Source organism: Helicoverpa armigera, chromosome 6 (assembly GCF_030705265.1).
Source record: "Helicoverpa armigera isolate CAAS_96S chromosome 6, ASM3070526v1, whole genome shotgun sequence".
Taxonomy (NCBI): Eukaryota; Metazoa; Arthropoda; class Insecta; order Lepidoptera; family Noctuidae; genus Helicoverpa; species Helicoverpa armigera.
In genome coordinates this window covers 10,881,419-10,906,709 of record NC_087125.1, presented here as the reverse complement: position 1 = coordinate 10,906,709, position 25,291 = coordinate 10,881,419, and the positions used below count along the sequence as shown (strand labels likewise).

The 25,291-nt window shown below is 36.7% G+C and overlaps 2 protein-coding genes and 1 long non-coding RNA gene across 5 annotated transcripts in view; 1 reads left to right on the top strand and 2 right to left on the bottom strand.

Annotated features, from left to right (window-relative positions):
• Positions 1 to 25,291, bottom strand: part of LOC110371033 (leucine-rich repeat and calponin homology domain-containing protein) — a 54,350-nt gene that overhangs the window by 26,900 nt on the left and 2,159 nt on the right. For all 3 annotated transcript variants that reach the window (XM_064035049.1, XM_021327109.3, XM_064035048.1), the window contains exon 2: positions 40 to 184. In XM_064035049.1, the coding sequence (XP_063891119.1) occupies positions 40 to 184 (145 nt within the window). The remainder of the gene's footprint in view (positions 1 to 39; positions 185 to 25,291) is intronic.
• Positions 8,987 to 10,136, top strand: LOC126056703 (cAMP-dependent protein kinase catalytic subunit alpha-like). Its single transcript, XM_049850451.2, has one exon. The coding sequence runs from the start codon at positions 8,987 to 8,989 to the stop codon at positions 10,094 to 10,096; it is 1,110 nt and encodes a 369-aa protein (XP_049706408.2). The 3' UTR covers positions 10,097 to 10,136.
• On the bottom strand, positions 24,142 to 24,999 carry LOC135117028 (uncharacterized). Its single transcript, XR_010276594.1, has 2 exons — positions 24,613 to 24,999; positions 24,142 to 24,526 (listed from the first exon to the last, which is right to left on the bottom strand). It is a non-coding gene; the product is annotated as an uncharacterized LOC135117028 (long non-coding RNA).

The window sequence follows — 25,291 nt, the reverse complement described above, 5'->3', positions numbered from 1 at the left end:
ATATTAAAGTTTGTGATGTAATTAGTGTGTTTGACTTACCTTAAATCTAAATATGTGAGTGACTGGAGACCTCCGACTGCATTTGGAACTGTTCTGATTATATTCTGAGATAACAGTAACTTTTCTAAAAAAATGTACGACGTTAACTCATCTGGTAATTCACTGAACCGATTTTTTGACAAATCTGGAACAAAGAGAAAAATATATTTAGTACTTGTACATATGAGTTCTTAGTGGTAATTCGTGTAGGTATTAGTTAGCGGACTAGTAATAATGTTGAATAACATCCATTGACTGTAGATTAAAAATAGACAAAAATATAGTCATTGTTCCAAAAAATAATCGCCTTACGAAACCATAGGCTTGCGATCATAACTTAAAAGAATAAAGTAACCAAATACTTATTCTCGTTCATAAAATGAGGGGATAACATTAAGGGGATACAATATTTTCGTTCAAAGTGAGACGTTGTTTTACGGCTTAAGTAATGGCAGCCATGAAAGTTCGTCGTAATAGTGATTTAGGACGGCAACTAAAGTATTAATAAATAAATGGTTATTGCTCAGGGATATGTGGGTAAGCAACAAAAATAGATTAAATCCATAATTCTTTAAGTGACGAGATGGTTGTACAAAGAAGCAGATGAAAATCTTCAAAAGTGTTCAAAGGACTCAATTGCCTTTAGAGTACTTTGGATCAATGTTGGGTAAGTAAGTTTTCTTAATTATTTGATCAATCATGCAAGACTGTTTCATCAAAGTCTTAACGGCCATTTACCGTTTGTCATCACATGGTAATCCATCATGATTGATGTACTCTTTGGCATTAAGTAAACTTATATTTGCCTCACACTTTGTTTCTATACGAGGTAAATTTTCAACAATGTATGTTCATCATTTTTAGGAAGTATTTTTTCCAAAGAAGGCAACTGCTATTCCTGTTTTTATTTATTAGATTTCCTGAATTGGAGTAGAGTCATAACTTGCACATTGTTTTGGTGTTATTCCTTGAACATATCACAATAATAAGAGGTAAGTATCATCAATTATAACGAAAGCAAGTCAGTCAAAATTACAAGTACTTACACACTTACTTGGAAAATGAGTTCTGAAGTATACAAAAAGTTATGTTTATATGTAGATGTTGCTATAAATATTAATACAATTAGGTTGATTGATTTTAAACATATAAATATAAGTACAAAACGTGTAGGTATGAGAGACATCATTATAAATCAAAATCAAACACGATCAACGAACGACGAAACAACGGCGCCACTTGTTTTCATTATCATAATCACGTATAAATTGTCAAACAACATTTAATTCATATCAACAAACCTAATAAGACAGTACAAACAATTTCTAGACTTCGTAAACTAGTTAGGTTCGTTGACACAAAACTGCGTCAGAGTGCGGTTGATGGCAACCGCAGGCAAACTCGCAAGGATAAGAGCGGATTATTATGTAATCATAGAGCTTGATACTCCTGTATAACTGCTCTGTAATCTGTTAGAAATATCTTTAATGCAAGCCGTAACCATGGCGACGTATAAATACGATTCTGAGATTGAAAATGCAATCAATAACGCTGGTACTGCAGGTTGAACTTTCATGGAACATCCATAAGGAAACAGGATTAAACAGAAGCAGTTTCAACCAAAACAGTGAGTCTGTTCATAGATAGAATATCTAACATACGAAAAACAAGGAAATGTAGAAAACAAAGAAATCGTGTATGCACAGCAAACGGAAACGAATAAATTGTTGCCAAGCAGTAAAATGAATCAAGGTGCATAGCCAGTCAATACAGATCGAATGTAATCTTAGAAAGGAATGCAAGAACGGATGCTAGCACACCTGTTATAGGAAGCAATCAAGATATCTTTACCTAAAATAGCGAGATATAAAAAGTATGGTAAAAAAATCATGAAGTAATCACTCTTTATGGGCGCCCGGCCTTCACCTCTCAAGATTTTATTGTTGCCCATTTTAAACCGGTTTGATAAAAAAAACTGCTCTCGATTTGACTATAAAATCCGAACTATAATATAATCTAATTGGACACTTCAATAATTTTGGTTCAGCTTTACAATTTCCAGATAAATCGATTTCGGGGATCGATTAGGAAGCATAAACAGAGCTAATCGATTATAACCAGAAATATTGACACAACTATTCTACTCCACTTGATAGGCGCAACTAATGTAATCTAATCTCGAGTCGTTATTGAGATCACTTACATCTTAGGATAGTTGAACTCGATTCATATGATTTATGAACGGCTAACTACCTATTGTCTGACAGATATAGTGACAGCTGTGTAAATAGAAAACATCTGTTAATGCAACTCAAGTGGTTCTCCTTTTCTATGAAAGTTTCTCTTGAAACGTGTGTTCTAATTATGTGTTCTGCTCCAAATAGGTCTGCTAAATGTTGAGCGGTGACATTTTCCGTGTAACATTTTTTGCTACCTTTAATCCCAAGTTTTTGCCAAAGCTTGCCGAGAGGGTGGGTAGTAACAGCCGGAGTTGGCTTCTGAAAATGATAAATGCTCATAATACCACAGGCTTTTGGGAAGACTTGCCCCAAATGGTGGTTAAGTCAAGTACGAGGCAGGTCAAAAAATAAATCAGTTAACGTTTCAGTGAAGATGAATGTTTGCAATGATTTTATTTAATGGTGATTCTGGCTTGTTAAGTTTCAAATTAATAACATTTCAGAGCAGTAAATTCAACTTTTTGATTTACGTCGTCGGCTTCGTTTCAAAACAAACATATTCGTGCCAAAAATGTCTGCGTCAACTAAACAGACATTCAGATCGTAGCAGACGTTAAAAAAATATTATCAGCTATAAGAAAAATAATGTAGGCAATCGAGACACAGTCAATGACTACGAACGATATATTAACAAGTTATCTATAACAGTACGTATCTGAAGTTGAATCACTCGCACGCCTCAAAAATGTGTGTCAACAATCAATGGGCGAGACTGCACCAAAACTGGTTTCTCCTTACACAGTTTCGTGAGAACTGTCCAGTGCATTCGTTTTAACTTTTTCTCAACTATAATTTCAACGTTTTCCTGCAGTTACAGTGTTATTATACCGTTAAGTGTCTTGAAATATAATAATTGGATGATGAGTGAACGCTTAAAGTATAAAGGAAGCCGTAGGATGTGCTGCAAATATAAAAAAATATTTTCATGAACGGTTTTTATTTAAAAAAATACGATTTTCTTTTCATGAATACTTGCGTTCAGTAAAATGTTTACGGAGATTCTATGAGGTTTATTTGTACTTGTGAGCTTTGAGCTTTTACTTCTTCATTGCAGATTACATTCATTCATCTCTCTAGAAATACTTCAGCACTGTCTATTACTGGCTAGCTATTCGTCTGGAGGATAGAGATTTTTCAATGGTTTATTATATCTTACAGCGGTACAATGTGATGTTTGAGAAACAACTTAAAATGTTTTCAATGAATCTCGATTACGATTCAGATAATGTTATATCAGCAATTAGATCGATTGAACTAAATGACAGTCTCTAATTTGGCACGCAAATTCGTACCGCGCTATCTGTCTGAGGGCACTTAAACCGACTGGCAAAATATCGTAAATGATATCGTGAACCTCGTGATATAATACCGTCGACCTAATTTTTTTAATACTGATAATGCGCACAAGTAATATAGTTAATGGATACGCTCCAAGGAGCAGTTCTAACTATACATTACTTTTTGGGAAATGGATCAGGATATTACCCTAAATCGTCACGACATTAGGCTTATTAATTTTCGTTGCTATAACTAAACTTAGGACTTAATAAGGTAGGTACTTTACGTGGTCTCTACAAATAAAAACCTCCGCCAAGACGAACCTAACAAACCATAAAACGAAGTTCCAAGATCCATTAAAACAGTTTTCAACGTTTTAATACTTAAAACAATGAGAAAGTCACTCCAATCTTCAAACACGAGCCTAGAAAGACGAAGTTCATCAAGGCTCGTTCCTGTGTAAAGGCTGAGAATAAAGGTTTCTTTTCCTCGTTGACAGACAACGTGGGCGGTGACAAAAGGAGGTCTCCTAAGCATAATGACTGGAGGCACGCCTTTGAACAATGAACATGAGAATAACTACTCCAGACTTGATGAAAATTTTAATTCTTGAGGCCTCCTTGCTTCTTGTAATTACGAGCGAGTTTCAGGAACGGTTAACATTAAATATGACACGTTTGATGAGGCTATGAAAAGGTTATGAGTTGAGTGTATTCCAACTCAAAGTAGTTGACATACTTACTAGAGTTATAAGTTCGTTTTGGGATTTACCATTAGTATTGTAGTAATAGACTACTCCTGAGAAGAATACATTTGGAAGATAATAAATAGACGAGACAACCGAGAATACTTGTATCTTGTTCGCAATTAATCAGAACAAGAGCTAATCTGAAACGCGTTATTCATCAACAGCTCGGACACATTCATAAATCTAACGCAATTGAGGCCAGCGTTAGACTTAATAACTTCGAGGACAACACTCCAAGTCCTGGCATTTGGTGATTATATCCTAGAGTTTCCGGCCGCTGTCATAAATACAACGTGTTGGTTACAAGACTTATGACTCACGACGCTGAGTAATCTCAAAACGATATGTCTTAGTACTGGTGCTCTCACAACTAATACACCTAGTAAAACTCGAGAGCTTGTTATGTAAACATTTCTCCTACAAATGCTAGTGAAGTGTGAGAATATAACTTCCAATAATAGTACGTTTCAAAATAAATAACGAAGCCTGCAATGACATAACGTGTTACATAATTATTCTCTTAAGCGTTTGATGAGAATTAATAAGCGTAAAAATATCACGTAGGCGAACCAATCGAGCGACATCAAAGGGTACAAAGCTCGGCGCAGTTTATAGGTACAACAAAAATAAATTCAAGATCAACACACTGCAGTTTCTGATGATGTAAGCCTGTTGAACGATCAGGCGGGACAGTGGTCGTTATTAGTAAATGGAACACAAACAGTGGCCACCACAGTGTAAAATTACACTTTATTGACGGATACTGACAAGATGTTTACAATCAAAAGCTTTCCAAGAACCTTAAAAATGATTCTTGCGTGTTGTCGGCTAATACGTGTAATGTTCAAGCGTAATTAATTAAAGCGAGGCAGGTAATCTGTTTATAATTTCATCTACAGTACTTTGCCCTTATTGCAGGCGAATGTTCTACCTGTTACATACAGATTCTATCTCGGGTCCTGTTTTTCGCAGACTCATATTGGTATACCCTCTGGATTCCAGTTTGCTTTCGTCGTTTCTATTCCCAGTGTATCAGCATGCAAAACATGTGGTATTCTGCAAAAGGCTACCCTGGGATAGAATGTATTTTTATACAAAAGGTGATCTATTTCTAAATGACGAAGGAAGGGCTGACAGCTAAAGGCCATTAGATAATGTGCCACAGCCACAAAACAACCCTGAACTTTTGATTGACAACGTAAATGACAAAGGTTGGAATAAAATAGCACGGCATAAAGTCTCGAGAAATTGAATCTTCAGATATAGCAAATACCTATTTACTTTCGATTAAGTGTTGACAATAAGCTGATAGAAAATACAGTATAGGCAATGCCTAGAGGTAGATATTATCACAAGTAAACATTGTGCCCTTGTCAACTGATACCCTTGATAATGTCAGAACCTTTTAGCGCGATTCATAAAATACACTGAATGAAAGTATGTAAATATGGAAACAATACTATACGGGCAATGTTATACTGAATACAATTGAAGATTGTATCGCATCATTAATCCTGTATTGTGGCAAGACTACATCATATTGAATTTCATGTTTCACAACTTAGTTCTGGTTATCGGAGCAACAATTCCTAGTGGATATTATGTATTCGGTAATAAAATAAATCATTATAGGTACAGGTATCAGGCATGCACTATCTTATTTACTTTCACGTCCAAAACTAGCAGAAATTCGCTACCAAATTCAAAACAAACGAAATAAACAAGCTATGAATATTCGCCGTACTCGGGAACTGGTTAGCTCCAAATAATTGAGAACAAGTTTGCAACCTAGTTTTTACGTTGTTTGGTGTCCTCGAAAAATAACCGTCATTACCACGTGGCTTTGCTAACGAGCCTAGTTTTTACTCTACCACACATTTTCCTGGTAACATCATACATTTAAAAACGCCGGATACTCAAAAATGGAAATGTACGTGCATCAAAATGATGTCCTTAAAAAACGTGTCCTCTACGTTTCCGTTGGTTTTCAGATTCTATTTTTTTGGTGTTGTATCTTCCTGTGCCTACACAAATATCACAAACCATCTCGATGACAAATAACGACTTCTGGTCACGGCTCTATTTTCGTCGCCATAATCGTTGTTATTATCGCGGCCTAGAAACAATTCCAAGTTATATTGAGCATTACCTACTGCCATTTAAACCCACTTATGTCGAGTAAAAGACACTCTTTATGTAGCGAAATTTATTGCCTAGATTGAATATCTGGTGACGTGCCAAGTTGCCGACACATGCGCTACGGACTGCGGGCCTCTAACAACCTTGACCGGCGACCGAGTCATATAAATCTCAAACGGCTTACAAAGGTTTGGCTATCTCAATAAATTGCAACAACACCAATATGGCCAGGTTAATCTATTTTGTTGGATAATTCAATAGATCAACGCAGTACATGTCTATTTCAAATTCAGTGTTATGTCACGTAGGTATTGGAAATGTGGCGCAGTATGCAGTTGAACTCTTCAATTTGCATTCCACGATCTATGGCGTTGCGTGGACAGGTAATCACAGTCTGGGCGCATCAATTTTCATGTTACGACGCTAAAGTTGATCAAAGACAGCGCCGATGATATCTCAATCCCTGTTTATCATGTCGACCGCTATAAAACTCCGAGACAAGCAAATTGATGAGCACGTACAGAAATCAGTGTGAGGCTCCTTGGCCTTGGCAGCAATTCATCAAGATTGTTGCCAGCATAATACGCACCTATCGTTACTGAGGTTGCATTACATCATGCTATAAAGTCATCCGGCGTAACATTTTATTAAACACCTGAGGAAACTTGCGATGCTTGAACACTTATAATTCTTTGAATGTGAACCATCATAAACACTCAATCGTGATGTCAGACATGACAGAGTCAACATTATTTTAGAAAAAAGTGTCTTCAGATGTGTTCCGGATTAAACCAGCAATTAGACCAAATCTACCATAGAGTATTTGTCCCAAATTCCCTTTGTACGCCGGAATATCCTAAGAAACTGCAGCCAATTATATTTGTCTGACACTCCTTAAAAAAACGCTAGTTAACATGAAACCTGGCAAACATAAACTGCTGTATCAACGTCTTACAAAACATGTCTCAGTATCAGGTTAGTCCATCAATCGAAAGCTTGCTCGCAATGAATCGATGTGGCAATACGATCCCGACCGTTAACATGTAGACTGTAGACAGTACACGGTATGTTACGGTGACACCGGTGTAGATTGAATAACAAATCACTCGAACAATGCAAATGAGATGGCCTGGCATGAACAAGAACGCGACCTAGCTGGTGTTGTTAATTAATTAGCTGTATGTTGTGTTATCGTACACGGTAGTCCCGTGAGAGTCGGTATTGATGACAAAAGGATAGGTATTCATGCAAAGGTTACACGTTCTTTAGATTATAGCGATCGGGTTATGGAATGTAGGTTTGTTTTTAAATAGAAGACTCTCGTGTCAATGTTTTTTTCAAATCTGCGAATACGATTATAGAATTATAGAATTTACGACTGCTATCAAATTAGCACTCGAAGAGGTCGTCTTCATGTATTTCAATAATGTGTGACTTTGAATGTATGCCACTAGTTACTGCCACATCAACCAATAACTTCAAAACGAAACCATGATTCTGAAACGCTCTGACGGGAAACAAATAAACATAGCCCACTTACGTCATTAAGCCCTACTAAAGTGTGATGATGAAAACGTGGATCGGACATTCCATCATAGTATTCATGGTACATATGAAACGTCCGCGCATGCGTCATGGTTATAAAAAAGGAGTGTACATTTGTACAATCGTACGCGCCAGTAGGTGTCTTGATAACGGTACTGTAACGAGTGCTAGAGGCTATAACTTTTTTCGCGACTGTATCGCTTCCGACCTTAATAATGCTTAATAAGATCTAATAATACTTTTATTCATTGTTCTTTAGGACGCAGATGATTATAACGGTTGCAGAGAGCATTACAAAAGAGAACAGTTTATAATTACATACAATATAAGAAGACTTGTTGGCCAACGTTCAGCTTCATAGATCCGAAAACGAAAGTAAATAGTAATTCATCGAATTTATATCCATTGGACATCGTTAAGATAATTTTGATAGACGAAAGTTAGAGAAATAAGGTGCGGCCCAGACAAATGCTTTGCTGAATCTAGATTGTTTATCGAGGTACAATTGGTCAAGCAAACCTATATTTTACCTTATAATGCGATTAAAAAGGTCGAAAGCATGACTGTGGTTTCAGAAACTTTTGAAGATGCAGACGCTTATTTAAAGCGAATTTTGTTCGAACATACGCAGTGTTTTGAAGTTTCGCACAAATGCAAGTTACACGTGCCGTCTGATCAATACACCGGTCGGGACGGCGACCGGCTGTCGGCGGCATGGCGTGTCGCCCCTAAACACAGCTGATCCCACCACCTATCCCCCTCAGTCAGTTCGTTCACCCTTCGCCCCGCACTCCCCAACACCCTCCCAAACTTTCGATCTCGTTAAAAACATAAACGTATCTACGATTCCCTTCCGAATTGCTGTTAGGAAATCACAAATTTCCTGGCAATACCTGGTAAGAACACCTCTTTTTCGTCGCATTTTATATGCAAATCACAATCGCGGTGGCTACGATGTTTATTTCAAATGTCAATTGCACTACAAATTTAAATTAAAATGTATTCCCGTAAAGGCTTCGGACCTTCAAAGGATGCAACCTATAGTAGATCTGACGAAGATACGCACGACGGATACACACCACAGCAGCAAGAGCAATACACCAAATACTTGAGGAAATTAAAGAATGATTTCGATGAGAAATGGTGCAAAAGAACCAAAAAAATTTTTGATTTAACCGAACTGGAAAGAGTAAAAACTCTTGGTACAGGAGCTTTTGGCAGAGTTATATTATTAAAGCATGCAACAACCTATAAACTTTACGCAATGAAAGTGTTGGAAAAAGAAAAGATAGTAAAGATGAAACAGGTTGAGCACACACTTAACGAAAAACGCATTCTTGAAGCTATCAGGTTTCCCTTCACAGTTTACATGGAATTCAGCTTCAAGGATAACAGCTATGTATATTTTATTATGCCATTCGTACAAGGCGGTGAAATGTTTACCCATCTTCGACGAATGGGTAAGTTCGAAGAGCCATTAGCAAAATTTTACGCTAGCCAAGTAGTTTTGGCCTTGGAATATATGCATTTCTGTAACCTAGTTTACCGCGACCTGAAACCCGAAAACATTCTTGTCGACAGATCGGGGTATTTGAAAATAACTGATTTTGGATTTTGCAAAATATTACAAGGAAGAACTTGGACTTTGTGTGGGACGCCAGAATACTTAGCTCCTGAACTTATCTTGAGTAAAGGGTATGGGTTCTCTGTAGACTGGTGGTCCTTTGGGGTACTTTTATACGAAATGAACGCAGGTTACCCGCCTTTCTACGCAAACGAGCCAATGAAGACATATGAGAAAATTGTAGGGGGTAAATACAGATGTCCTTCAAGCTTTTCCAGCGATCTAAGAGATTTAATCAGAAATATTCTCCAAGTTGATATAACCCATCGTTTTGGTGTGATGAAAAACGGAGTTATGGATTTCAAGAACCATAGGTGGTTTAAAGGTCTCGAATGGGAGTCTATTCTCAACTGCAGGACGAATCCTCCTTTTGTTCCTAAATACAAAGGACCAGGTGACACCACAAACTTTGATAGATACGACGATGAGCCCATAACACCAGGTTCTCATTGCATATACAAGGCGGAGTTCTACGAGTTTTAATTATTGAAATATTTATTGTTATGACTTTTTTAAAATTAAATAAGCATTCGTTTTAAATATATATACTGAAAATTTTTATTTCGGTATTCCTGAAAATTTTTATTTAATCGTATATAATATTTTCTGTGGTATTGTATAATCCCGAAAGTTGAGTACATCCTGAGCCATAATCTTGTATCATCGTGTTTATTCATTTTGTTTGAAGACGATTTGAATTCATAATGGGGCACGTGTGGGGCCCCCTCGTGACATGCGCCCGCGCAGCGCCGGAGGACTATAATAACAGCAGGCAGAGGGCACGCGACGAAACTGTATTATATTTCAAGTTCGTGACCAACTGTTATGTGGGGACATTTATTGAACGCTCTGATTGTAAAGGTCTTTCCTTAGAAGTATTTTCGTATGAACTACAATAAAAATTTTACGCTATACTTTTTGAGGAATACAGAAAACTTTTTAGGCCGAATAAAAAACAAAGTACTTCTGCACATGTATAAAGCAAAAGAGTCAAACATATGTCCGGCATATTCCCGAAAGTCTTGACTAAATAGATCTGGTGTGTGACCCGAATTTGCGCGAGTTCCCTGCCAAGATTTGCATGCGGATGACTAATGCTCTATGATGGTAGCATGTTTTGGCAAAACTATCTTCAAAGAGAGGAATGAACTGAAATATTGTATTTGGTAATAAACTGTAGTAGGAATGTTGAGAATTTTATTAGGTGCCATGAGTAATGAGCTACACATTTTATTGACGTTAAAACATGTGCGGATTACGAGGAAAAGATGAGTCGTCCTATTTTTAGTTTATTTCTGGACGTTCAGTAATGGAACGTTGATATAAGAAATCTGTAGCTCGTTAACAGAGAACTAAGTTTAATTAAATGCACATATAAAGGTATACGATAAGCAACCTCGTGCTATGATGAACGGGACTTGACAGCGAACGGAATGTAAAGGGCCAGCAAGAATATTGATTTACAACTCTTTGAGACGCAAAGGCATTCCGTTTGATGGTGATGCTTAATTGATTAGATAAAGAAGTGGTCGTTGATGAACTGTTATGGCAATAACCAAAACTTAATCTGATTGCAGATAACGGAACGGCAACAGTTCGCAACTAGTTTATAAATCCTGATTCTGACACAAAAAAAGCGTAAGTAATATCCATGAAATTGGTGATTAGGTCACAGAACAAATCAAAGATACACCAAGTAATAGGTACTAGCAGTTTTCTGGTACATCACTCAAGTTAGGGACAATGGCATGGAACAATAGCCTTTCCCGGCCGTGTGATGGTTGCAAGGGACCAGCGCAACCGACCGGAAAGTGAAGGAAGCGCAGTTCCGTCTCACGATGAGGACGTGACGTCAGGAAATAACCAAGGCCTACGTCTTAAAGGGTTGATGGCGAAAGTGACGATGACTCACTTAATTAGTATTCATTGTCCAAGACTAATTGTAATTTTGTTATTCAAATAAATTCTGATTTTAATATCATTGATCTAGGATTCTTCAATGTTTACACAGTTGATAACATAATAGATCAATTGAATTATACGTAAGAACATTGTACTGTTCAGCCATTTGTGTAATTTTAAAACCACTTAATTTCATAATGAACGCCATCTTTTATCCGAGACGTAAATGGGAAATATTTAGCGTAACTACTACCGTTTATGTTAAACGATGCATTTTCCATATTGTATACAAAGCACCGAAAGTTCAGGCGAGCCAAATGTCCTATTCACAATGCTATTTCTTGCGCAAGTCGCCGCATTGAAGCTTAGCTCACGATACAATTGGGCATTCATCTCTGACATTCTACCGTGGATTATTCAATTTTCAACCATATATGGTTGTACATTTAAGTCGTTTCAAAGGGAATAGATATGGTGTCGATGTAACTAAATGTTGTTCCATTGGCTTTTCTGAATTTTGAAATAAATGCATTTTTATGTAACTTCAGTATATCGCCATTGATAAACAAGTATATACTAAAACTTACACAACTAGCTCATGAAATTTCAAAGAAACATCGACAATGCAAAGCCACGTTAACACCAAATACACAAAGAGACCATGGACCCGATAGTGTTACAGCAAACCATAATTTTATGGGACGTTAACACAATTAACAGACATAAAGACGAAGGACAGATTACACAAGCTATCGCAGGGAACATAAAAGGCAATTACATAACGGTGCTTTGAAAGCTGTAAGCATATTGAGCTTTTACGAGTTTAGGAAGAAAGATTAGTTGAAACATTATAGGATTACTAACGTTTCTTTGAAAACGAAGAGAAAATGCTTGAGGTTATCATTGTACATAATGTTAAAAAAAACAAACCAGAAATGAGTACACTAAAACTTTTTGCGTAACATTTTTGGAATAGAACATGGAAAAATCTTATAGGAGTCTATCTATCTAGCACTCCAATTAACGACAAACTATTTTTAGCCCGTATTCTCGATACCAATACATGTGCTCGATAACAGGAGAGCTCTTCAAGTGGAAACAGATATCGAAGGGATGCTGTTGATTAATCACTTAAGCATGAAAAGCTTTAACTCTAATCTTAGTGCTCAGATAGACGCTAATGAATTACACATCCCGATAATTTGATTTTCAATTAATACTATCAGTGATAGCTCAGTTGCTTTCCAGTTGATTGCCACTACTAGATAATAAATTACATAGCTGGCTTCAACTATGTTAACAGTCAGCGGAATTTCTAGACAAACTGTTTCTATTTGTGCTGACAAAGTGTTTTGCAAATCGCGTGCCTAACAAGTACGTACATTATTATTACAAGCCATATTCATAAAACTAATTGGAAACACGTCGTGTTTTATTAAAAGGTAAGTAAATTAAACTTGAATGAATATAAATCTAATGCTTCTTTGTGTCATTATTTTATAGGTAGTACTCGATATAAATCGCAATTGAATTAATAACCATGCTATTAATCCAGAAAGCATCCATATCTATGATCTAGGAACTTGCAGCTAGTGCACTTTCTAATGGCCAAACGTGTGGTTCCTTTAAGATCGTGAAGTACTAAGTACTTTAGTTGAAAGCAAAGCATTACCAATTACCAAATCTCTCATTTGTCTAATGCACGAGCTCTTTACAACTGCCTCAAAAAAAAGATGAATAATGCAAGGAAGATTGGAAAAATTATTTTGAGCGGAACTTGCGATGAAACGAGGAAAAAAATCAGTTGTTAGGTGCTTCATCTACATAAAATATGCATATGAAAAAAACAGCAACCCTCTTATGAGTGCCCGTTGAGTTAACGCCTACAATGTGGGTCAGTGACGATGCCGATGCAGCATTCGATGCGGCGAAACGTAAAGGGCGAGCTGAGAGGGGCTGACGGTGCCTAGAATTATTATTTACAAAGTATTGGTAATATTGAGATTGCTTTCCAGCAATAAAAGGAAATATTGAGTGTATAAGCTGCTTATAACCCTACAACCTACCTGACGAAAGTGGGTTTTATTGCGGTTATATCATATTTTGGGTTCTGGGCAATAACCTCAGAAGCAATGAAAGTCCAATTTATGTGTCGTAGATCAGTCTAGCGCAAACACTTGAATGAGATGGATAAGCTTGATAGCTGAATCAAACGATTGCGAATGACTTTAATGTGGTTGCCAAATCGCGTTACAGAATAGAAATGTTTAAGGGCAACCACACACGCTAATGCTACATTAAGCGTAAATCTATTACAGCTTAAGTTGGCAAAAGTGGTCTCAGAAATACGTCCACTGTAAGTTTTGGGAGAAAACAAAACTTTTGGTGGCACTGCTGGCATGGCACTTTGCTAATGTTAGCATAATATGTCTGCCAAAAACCAGGCCAATCTCCGATAGTAGATCTCAAGATATCGGGAAAGCATCTAGCCTTTACTGCAGAGTACTAAACGTCAAATTGCAATACGGTACCAATTTCGTGAACTTGCGAGTTTTCAATGCAAGATGTGTTTGCGTGTTCGTCTTTATTATGTGTTGAAACGAAAGGGAGAGTACAGAGGGGCAGTAAGTATACGGGGTAGGTAGAAATTTTTCCTACAACTATTGATTGATTTTGGGAACCCTCATAGCTGTTGGCTCAGCTTCGTATAATCCACAAGAGATTTGGGATGATTAAGAAAGAAGAAAGAACCAATACAGTTGAAATAAATCTTAGTCATAAATATACTATTTGTAGTTTTGTTGTGTACATATTGTAACATCAGCTGAAACGGGTTTTTAAGGTGGTAGGCGATGGGCTAAACTTCCACTGATTATCCACTCGTCTTATATGGCTTTGAATAAACTTGATATTTCCGTCTTCTACTGTCTTATAAGTTAGAAGATTGTGTTGTTTTTTTCTTTCAATCAAAATACATCGGGCTTCTAATCCGCTGCTTCCAATAAAACTGAAAAGAAGCAAAAGTAGTCTATTCCTCGAAATTAGTACTTCCACTCCAAAGCCAGACATAATTGGACTTTATTAGTCTAGAAGACCGACAAATTCCCAGAATGGATATCCCATTATCGTGACTAAATATACCCACTTCGATGGCAATTACTGAAATTAATTGAACTAACGGCAACAGGCGGGCAATGACACGTATTACCTAGAGATTTAACACAAAATACTAATTAATTGGATGACGAAGTAGAAAAAATGAGGAGGCCATGAACTGGTGATATATTGTGACATAAGATTGGTCGTTGTTAACACGAATACGAAATAGGGGAATTGGGATAATGTTTCTGTACATTTAGTGTAGTCTATCGATAAGGACCAAGTATACTTTGACCTTAATCTATTTACATTTAATTAATATCCAATACTTTATATTTGTCTGTCCTTTGTGGCTTCCCATGATACCGATATTTCGTTAAAAAATTTCGTCCATGTGACTACTCTACGGTTCAATAAAACTCAATTGCATTACCCACTCACAAATAAACTAATAACGCGAACACATGCCGCTAAGATGGCTGAACATAATACTTCTTGTGTTGTTGCCAATCGAGACTTAAACTCACGCGCATTTTGATCTCGATAAAGTGCGCCGGCGCAGATCTATACTGAGAAGTTAATTTAATATTCTTAATTGAATCAATGCACTTCCCACGACCGGTCTGCACGCAAACTGTTAGAAATCGCAGATTTTATTAGATCGCTAGATTTTACTTATTTACAGATTCGCGTGCATAAATGATTATTTTTCTTCGACATTTAATTACGAATCGCTTTCTTCTCTCCAAATTACACATTCCAATTGAACATCATATTTGAGGAAAAAGTGTGCAATTCTGCAGGTTTTCCTACCTGCGTCTTGTGCCTCGGATTTCATCATTCATGACTGTTTCACGGTTAACTCTGAGTAAGGCAAAACCGTTTGCCAGTGTTACGACGTGGAACAAACACACACTTTCACAGCAATAATATTGGTTAGGATAAGTGATCGACGGTCTTGCGGTAGCTCTTACCTCTCGTCTGGATATATTTATTAACCATTTCAAGTAACGCCTTCGTTGTTAACAGCACGAAAGTCTGAAATTGATAGCTTATTGTTTGCGTGTGCGCACGCTTCATGCTTTCCAGTTTTGACAATCGAATTTATTGCTTGCGCTTTTAAGATGGTAATCATTATAGCTTCGTTTCTCCGTAATGCTGTATGCAGACATTTCGATCAAAATCATAGCCCTTGTTGCAATTATGTTTGGGCCCAGAGCATGTCGTTTACTTTCAAATCATACATGTACCTACTTATTATTTAAACGTTGTATATTCAACAGTTTTATAATATGGCATAATTCTACTGACTTTTCGCCGGAGTAATTTAACAGGACATACTGTAAAATTAATTAAAGCTGCGAAGCATACTCCGCTTTCGTTCATAATACATTCCCGAGTACGAAGTAAAGGGATAAAACCCTTTCGTCCGGATGGCTAACAAGCAGACTACATATTATGTGAGCTCGTCGCTGCGACGCCTACGACTATGTAAATATTTAAGGACATGCCCAGACAAACCCAGCGTGGAGGAAGTTGCTATCCACCTGCATACTAATTTATTACAGCGCTAAAATTATCCGACTAAACAAAAAGACAATACAGGTCTTCACAGGCCTATTGATTTGTATTCACCGCGCGTACTCGGGCAACATCTATATTCTTAGCATCACGATCGGCCAACGAATCGAATAAGAATGATGCATTGTAAAGTTTAAAGTTCGCCAAAACTATGGTACTTGCGAATATTTAAACACGCATAAATAATACTTGTATGCAAAGTTACCCTTGGGGCTAATTTTACGTCAATTTGCCACGACCATCGAAGGCAATGAAGCAATGTATTGGAAAATTAAAAGGGTCAGTGAGATAAGGCTAGTATTAAAATACACAGAGGTCAGCCCATGGACCAGTTACCAACAGCGTTAAATGATAACGATATGGTGTTTGTTTACTTTTTTTTCATCAGGCAACCCACGCATCCACCCACATGAACTTGTTATGGTACCTGCGTTATAACTGTCAACGTTTTCAATGGGATCTCAAAACAGGAGACGGTTTTTTTCCGCGGCAACATTTGCCTTTTTAATTTTGGGGCGTGCCTTATTGTGGGGTCCATAAGGGCGAGAATTAGTTTGAATAGTTTGTTTATTAGCAGGCAGCGAACTGGAATTACCTGGTGCTATCGTCCCCCCGTATCCGGAGTGTGGATACGCTCAAGCGCGCTCGGCTGCACCTGTCGCATGTACTCGTATTTTGCCGTAACTACATGGACCGTGGACTATAACATGTAAAGTTGAAGCGCAAAACTTTGCAGCCAATGTGCCTGGCTGGGATTCAATGCACATAGGGAACTATGCAATTATTTGCACAGCTTCGGATATACCATCCATCCTCCGAGCCTTTTCCCAACTATGTTGGGGTCAGCTTCGGATATACCTACACAGGAATTATGCCTCAGTTCATGTTCTGTACATAATTGGCATTATTTTTCTCTTTTAATGTCGTTTAACGAGCTTGAAATGTATTCTTTCTCGACGAGCTTTTACATCTTTATCGCATCGAGCATCAATGCATGTGCTGAATTCTAAATTATAATTCTAACTACTTACTTGGGATGAAAATATTAGGATAGGTTGCTCACATAAACCTACTTTTATAAAACCAAACTATTAATTTTCCCAGAGATACAGGGAGATGACTATTTTCTTGACATACGATTTAAAATGTCTTCTTAGTTACCGTACGGAATCTTCGCACGGCATTTCTAATCCAGATAATAAATTGCAAGCTTCAAAGACCGGGCCTACCCAAGTATGCTTAACTGCACGTCTGTTTATTAATCTCAAAACAGATCTTAAGATAAGCGTAAATAATCTCAATTACCACTTTCATCGCACTTTCGAGATATAAGCGAGAAATAATCTGAAAGACGGCCACGCGAGTGTTCTCCATTGAATCAATTGGATGCGCGATATTATTTGCAATTATTTTACCAGTTTCAATCGCATTACTAAGATTTGCACCACATGCACATCTTAGGTCATGCTAAAAACTACTGACAGTTTAGCCCATTACCTGAACCTTAAAAGGCTCTTATGTAAAATATAAAACTTCAGCTAAAAGAAAATATTTCGGAAAACCCAAGCCAGTAATTAAACCTGTGAACTAGATTCTCGTAACTTCACGCAGAGCTCGTGTCATTTTATTCCGTCATTTGGTTGCAGTTTCCACGATGACCTGGTTTCGGGAGAATAGCTGTATTTAACTGCCAAGAGTTGAAGGAAAAGGATAATAACCTGCTTCCCTCATTTGAAGCAGTTCCTGGTTCTTCAAGAGTACCTGTTATTATTTTTGCTCTGTAATTACTAATGAGGCGGCATTTTAAACTAGTGCTTTTCAAGTTCAGTAAACTGTTGTAGAGAAACCAGTTTTCTGATATTCTTGAATGGATATGTATTAAGTTTTATTAATTATATGCAAATAATATGAAATTGAATTCTAATATCTGAATAAATTATATCAATTGCTTTAAATAAGTATATTTGATGGCGTAATGTAAACTTGACCTTTAAAAAACTACCTTCAGCCTAATTAAAAGCAAATAAAATACCAGAAATAGCTAAAACTCATAATGAAGCGCCATGTTAGCACTGTTCGTGAAATGTAATTAGCAACTATTAGTAATGAGTTCCTACTCTGTTAAAATACCACGTTTATGCAACCTACGGAGTCGTTAAAAGCGGAAAAGCAGAGGATAAGATATTATAAACTTTTGATAGTGCATAGCTCAAATTGATTGTATCTGATGATGACATTGAGATGTTAAAACCATTATTGAAGACATTGGATAACTCACAAACGAATTCTAAAACTTATTACACAAGACACAGGCGGCGCTTAGTTTGTGGCTCAACGTCAACCACCACGATGTAAAGGTACTTTTTTGTCAGTAAATATATATATTCTTTTTATTAAAAAAGATGTTACCGTGTTTATATATGTTAAACATTTTGTCTTATACGCTAGTCGAATGAAATCACTCATCATTGTCTAAAGACCTTGATAATGTAATGACATAAAGATTCCATTAAGATTAATTATTTAATCAAATCAACAGAAACTTCCGATTCAAATAATGATACAATTGATTACTGATGTCATAGTATGAACGCATACATAAGTATCTTGTGGTTAACTGTTGGACTTCTATATAAAGCCGAGGTTATACTTGATACATCAATACCTGCTGCTGTGATTATTATTGAACTATTCAAGGATTGTACTGAAGCCACAAAGGGTGAACTGAAGAAACAAACAATGTCATGACATAAATTTTGCTTAAGCTATCAGATTTTATGTAAAATCTTGATTCATTTTGAATATGACAAAGACTGATAAAATGAAGAAGGTATACTTTCTCAATTCTCTTCGTCTCAATTTGGAAAAAAGTCGCATGAAGACAAAAACCTGGAATTGACAAACTGGCTGTCAAGTAAAAACTTTAAAAAGAAATTGATACTCGCAAGCAACCGTTTTTCATGCAAGCTCCAGTTTCTATACTGTTAACTTGAAACACAATACTTTTGACACAAAAAATATAGCCAAGGGTTCAGAGGAAGTTACATCATTGTCTACGAAGATAAAGGGAGATGATGACGTTTTGTTTTTAAAGTATACAACCTACCTCCTTTTATGGATACTTATCGTTCAAGTTTTTTTTGATGTTGCAAAATGTGAGGAGTTCTTAAAAAGTAAAAAAGTTTGAATTGAAGTGGGTTCCAAGAATCGTAATAAGAGCGTTTTAATAATTGAAGATTACTTTGACCTTTTCGCCGCCAGACATGACGTAAAGGACGACGGGCGTTTTGGTACCCTGTCCAACAGTGTTGATTCTAGTACCATTGCGTAGGTCTTGGCAAGGCAAAAAATGTTTATTATGACGACTAGTCCCAAATCCTTGTCCATTTCGCGTGACATCGACTAATAGAATGTGTAATGTTCATAAATCATCAACATAGATGTAGTTCTTAAATCCAACTGGATTTAATAAAAACTGGTAAAGTAACAAAAAAACAGGAATTTGGCCTTAGAATGTTTGCCTGCCCACTGCTTTAAAATAAGACTGTGCAAACCTTTGTAGTTCACGCAGAACTAGCTGATGTATTTGATAAAAGTCTTTCAGTATTTACAATCAATTAAGGTTGTTAAGTCAGGAGACGATGTTAACATAGTACATATTACGACTTAATCTTGCTCCTCAAGAGGTGCTGAGGTAATGATGAATTTATTCTTCAAAAAGATGAATAGAAATGTTTTGAACTTTTGTCAAATCAGATGACGATTGTGTTTCCGCAGTATGACTCCATAGACTTTTACAACCTTTAGATTATAATAGAGTGTATCTCAAACAATGTAAGAAGTCTATTAACTGAGTTTAAAATTATTACACTGACGACATATGCCTCTTAATGAATTTGCATATATGGATGACATGCTTGTTTCTATGTCGATTCAATTTTTATCGTTACTCGGATCGGACAGCTAATTGAGGCAAGCCCCATAGTTTTTATTATTTTTCACGTAAATACCTTTCTAATGATATATCATACGTTACTGTTGGAGCGGGTACCAAATCTCATACAAAGTGCCCATTGTCCTTTCGTAATACAGTCTTGAATAAGAGATTATTTTCTCTGAATTCTAAAAATAGGATTCTTCGACATGATTGATGTTAGAAATGGATAGGCTTTTGAGCTAGTGTTTACTTATTTTATGTGTCTCATCTTTTTCGCAGAATTTTGAACATCTGTAACTTAAGTACATTTTCTCGCAAAATGATTCAGAATTCGTCGCGTTTAACCAACTGTAACAGCTAAAGACTTGATAAATTAAAGCCTCCAGCCAGGCATTACAAGACGTACGATGTTACCAAGCAAAAACACGCTAAGGGCATCGCCGATTAGGAGGCTAAAGACCTTGACTGAGGACTTCGCTGCAAGGGCAACATTATTTGAATGGATGGCAATTTGTAGCCACCAGAGAACGATGGCAATTGTAAGAATCGCTGGTCTGACTAAAATATGTCTGGTTTTAAAAATGGCGGAATAGAAAAATAGAAAAGCTTTGAATAGGTAGCCGTCTGGATGGCTTAAAAACAAAGAAAGATCAATAACTGCTTCCGAGCAGCTTCGATCGGTCTTTTCGATCATATGGATCGAAAATTGAAGAAGACTGAGCTGTAGGACTAACACTAAAGTTAATAATGATAAGAGCACGGTATTAATGATATGTTTATGGAGTCTTGTGTTCATGTGATTATATTCTCAAAGCAATGTTTATCTAAGCCCACAAGATTGTACAATACTTAGCTGTCGACAAACTCAAGCCGTTCTCAGCTTTGTACATTTCCGTATTTAGCATACAAATTAAACTGGCCACTCTCTCTTTTCGTATGTAATTATCACAGAGTAAACACGCGCTCTTTGTCTAAATCTAAACGTTAACCGTTTTATAACATTACGCAGGTGTTTACTTAACTAACAGTGTATCATGTCCAGTATTTATGGAACATCAGCTTTTACTTGAAATTGGAGATAGTTCTTATGGATTTCAAATTGATGTATTTTCGATAGGTGAGACTTGTATAAAACCGATGTACAGAAAAGTTTTGATTTATTAAAGTGTAAATGTAATTTTTAATGGTGGCTTGGTGGATATTCTATTATGTGACTCGTATTTGACGAATAAAGATCAAATAGAATAGAATAATTTATTCGCCATAAACATGTGTATACATACATACACACGCAGGTGCATGTATGTAAGATGGTAGGTAGAATTAAATATGTGCTTAAAAACATGTTTGCCATTTGCCATGGCATGCAAATATTTGCAAAATTAATTATAAACTAAAAACATTAAAACACTAATACTATAAACATTTTCTACTTAAAATCTAATATTTTTTCATCGAGAAACTCTTTAATATTATAGTATGCTCTTTGTACTAAAAATAATTTGAGCCGGCGCTTCAGAGCTTCGGTATTGAGTTCTCTCCAGATCTTAGGCAATTTGTTGTACACGATAGGTACCATACAAAATGTACTTCGGCGCATAAGTGCAGTTTTACACGGATGAAGACAGAGTTTGCTCTTATCACGTCTATTTCGATGTGCTACATCCTCAAGACGCGGAAATAAATGAGGATTGCATTTTACGAACATGACAACTTCGAGAATGTATAGAGATGGCAATGTAAGGATCTTATACTGTTCGAAATACGGCTTACAGCTATCAGTTACCTTCAATTTGAACATCGACCTCAGGCATCTTTTTTGAGCAAATAAAGAATTGAGAAGAATAAATTCTTAGTTTCTGAGGATCAAATAAGAACTGGATAAAAAGGTGTCCTTGTTATAAGGCGTGGAGATCACCCTAAGGTCAAGTCATTAAATACACAACTGGAAGTACAAACCTTGGAAGAAAGACCCATTTAGATAAATGGTAGGAAGTTTACGCCAATTTGCAACAATGTCCCATCAGACACGGTATAATTTTATTACAATGATACGCCAAAGGCTAATAAAAAGTTTATTACGTTTCAAAGAAAAAGCATATCAGGGGCACGATTCTCCTAATTTTACTTAAAAACATTTGATTTACGTTCGACTGCGATCCAATCCCGACTCGATTACGATTGAAACGTAAGTGGCATTCCGCTATTTTTTCTTTGAAATAAACGTTTTTATCCTTTTCTGTCATTCAATAATGAATCATTTTGTCTGCAAATGATTAACTATTGCAATATGATTGTAGAGCAAACTACCGTATAAAGGTAGAATTCCGTGGATAGCGGCTACGACAGCCGCGCGCGGCTTACGACAGTCGTCGGCCGCGCGCGACAATAGTCAACCTATGAAAATGTATGGCGCCGCTGCCGAGGTCCGCGACAGTCGCGCGCGGCCGACGAATTTCGTAAGCCGCGCGCGGCCGTATGCATCTCAACATGGTCTAGCGCTTAGTAACATCTGTATAATTTTAGTAAAACCAGAATTGAATTGTTTTTTATTTAGTCGGCAAAACTTCCTTTTGTTTTCATTACAATACAAATGCTTTTGAATCAGTATTGGGTAGTATCCTTCATCATTTCTACTTTTTAAAAATAGGGTCGATTGGTAATCTATTTTCATAATACAGCCACAGCAATACGTCATCCTCTTCTTCTTCAAGGATATCAATTAGCACTTCGACTAGAGGGAACGGACGAACAAAATCTACTAATTTCAAAACTATGCCGCGCGCGGCTTACGAATTTCGTCGGCCGCGCGCGACTGTCGCGAGCCTCGGCAGCGGCGCCATACATTTTCATAGGTTGACTATTGTCGCGCGCGGCCGACGACTGTCGTAAGCCGCGCGCGGCTGCGTAAGCCGCGACCCACGGAATTCTACTTTTAACCAAAATCACCAAAATAGCAGACCAATCGCAAACCAATCAAATGTCAATCGAATACGATTGGTCTTTTATTAGTAGCAGAATGCCCGATATGGTTAAAACTGCTATTACGATCATATTGCGATTCGATTTCTATTAGATTTTGACATTATTAACTTAGGAGAATCGGGCCCCAGTAAGATTAAAAGATTTGTAAATTGTCACCTACAAATCTGTAAAAGGTCAGTAGGCGCTGATCACAGGCCACTTCCAAACGGCCCTTTCGAAAAGAATAAAGGAGTCTTATGATTCAGCATTGGACGTCCCAAGGGTAAGATGAAGATGAAAACTCTAAGCCTTATGTTTGGCGATGGACATGTACCCCATGATAACTTGTTATAATAAGCAGTCTTCTGTACAGTAAATTGTGGATAGTATATTAAGCCGATGGAAGTTATAAAAGAAAAACGAAGTAGGTAGATATTCTTGTGATCCCACGCGACTTGTGAAATGAACCGTAGAACTGGTTGCATTAGCGTAGGTGTTTGCAGTAGTTATGCGGTAAAGTATTACGGTTTTGTATATTATTTTTATTGGAATTTTATAAAGTGAAAGTTTACAAGTTTTACAGATGTCGTTTCGGTGTTTCAAATATATTGTGCCTATGGATGTAATACCCATTAAAGGTCAGATGATAGAGTAATAAAACCGACCAGGGACTCCGTTTGGCGCAGTAGCGTAAATATCGAGTAGACCTACCTATAAGCTTTGCTTCTGTATGGTATATTGGTATGGAACCATAAGCTTTGGCTTACAGTTTTCGTCATTAGCACCTCTGAAGTGAGCCATTTGTTTGAGGACTTGCAATTGCCCAGTACTAGTGTTTTTTCGTACATTTTGACTACTGTGAAGTCCTCGAGACTCCAGATTTTCAAATATCGGAGAAGTATCTAGTTTTTGGACAGGACAAGTTATTGCCTTGGCGCTATTTTTAACCAAATAGGTAATTAAGAAAAGGCTCGGGAGACGATGAGGTAGGTAAACTACACCATCTTTTATGCCTACCGATGATGATGAAAACCTGATTAATAACCAGTGTTAAGAGCGCTATTACAAAATCGAATTGCTCAGTTGTAGGTAAATTAGACGATAGCCGGCAGCACTTGCGCATGTGTGCGTCTAGTGAAATACGCAACGCACACCTGCGGACCGCCACGCGGCACAAACAAACTTGAGACTTTGCCACTTTTTTCCGAAATAATTTATTGTTTTTATAGTTTATGAAATATTATTTGTACCGATGAATTTTATAACCTAGAATAGCTCGATTGAGTTACAATAAACAAGTAATCGTTTACAATTTTTAAATTGTTTAATCGACAACCAAACTTTTCACCATGTTTATCAATTATAAGTAATTGATTTATAAAAAAACTAAAATCTATAATTCGTCTTCCATGTATTGTATCTTCATTTTCCTGCAACAATGAAAACTAGGAATGTAGATAGTTTATTAAAACAAATATGTCACGTATACCTTTTGCGGGTGACAAAAAATACTTACCATATTATTTGTACTGGTATTCAATTGAGTCTGATAGTCTGAATTAAATATGCTTTCATTATCCTGCAAGAATCAAAGAAGTCCAATTACATTATTATGCAACAGCGAAACTAACGACGATGACATTTACGTACATATTTCTTTATAACCAACATCAAAAAAAGAGAACCCAATCTATAACATTTTCGAATTAGAATATCATGGCCTAATACTTATGTATATTACATTTCAATCAGATCATTATAACTAATAAATAAAATAAAACTCACTAGTATCAAAACGTGTTAGATGCGTAGGTTGCGCTATATTTTTCGAACTCCGGCGAGTTTACGCGGCGCAACAGCGAGCGATACGTCCCTCCTCGGTAAGCGCCTGGCGCTGACTAAAGTTGAACGCCGCGCGTCACAAGATTTATATTGATTTTTGCATTGCAAACAAAAATTATTTTAAAATATTGTTTTACTTTTAAATAGACCAATTTTTTTTTTCAAGCTTTATAACAATACCACCTTAATTATTAAATGTTTTTTATTTGAATTTGGATTATACTTTCATAGATAAAAAATAAAGTTTCGTACGGAAAATTGTCAGTAACTCTCAGTTTTATAGAATTATTTTTGGTGTAATACTGTATGAATTGTAATAAATTGATTTAAGCACTTCCAAGTACAAGATATAG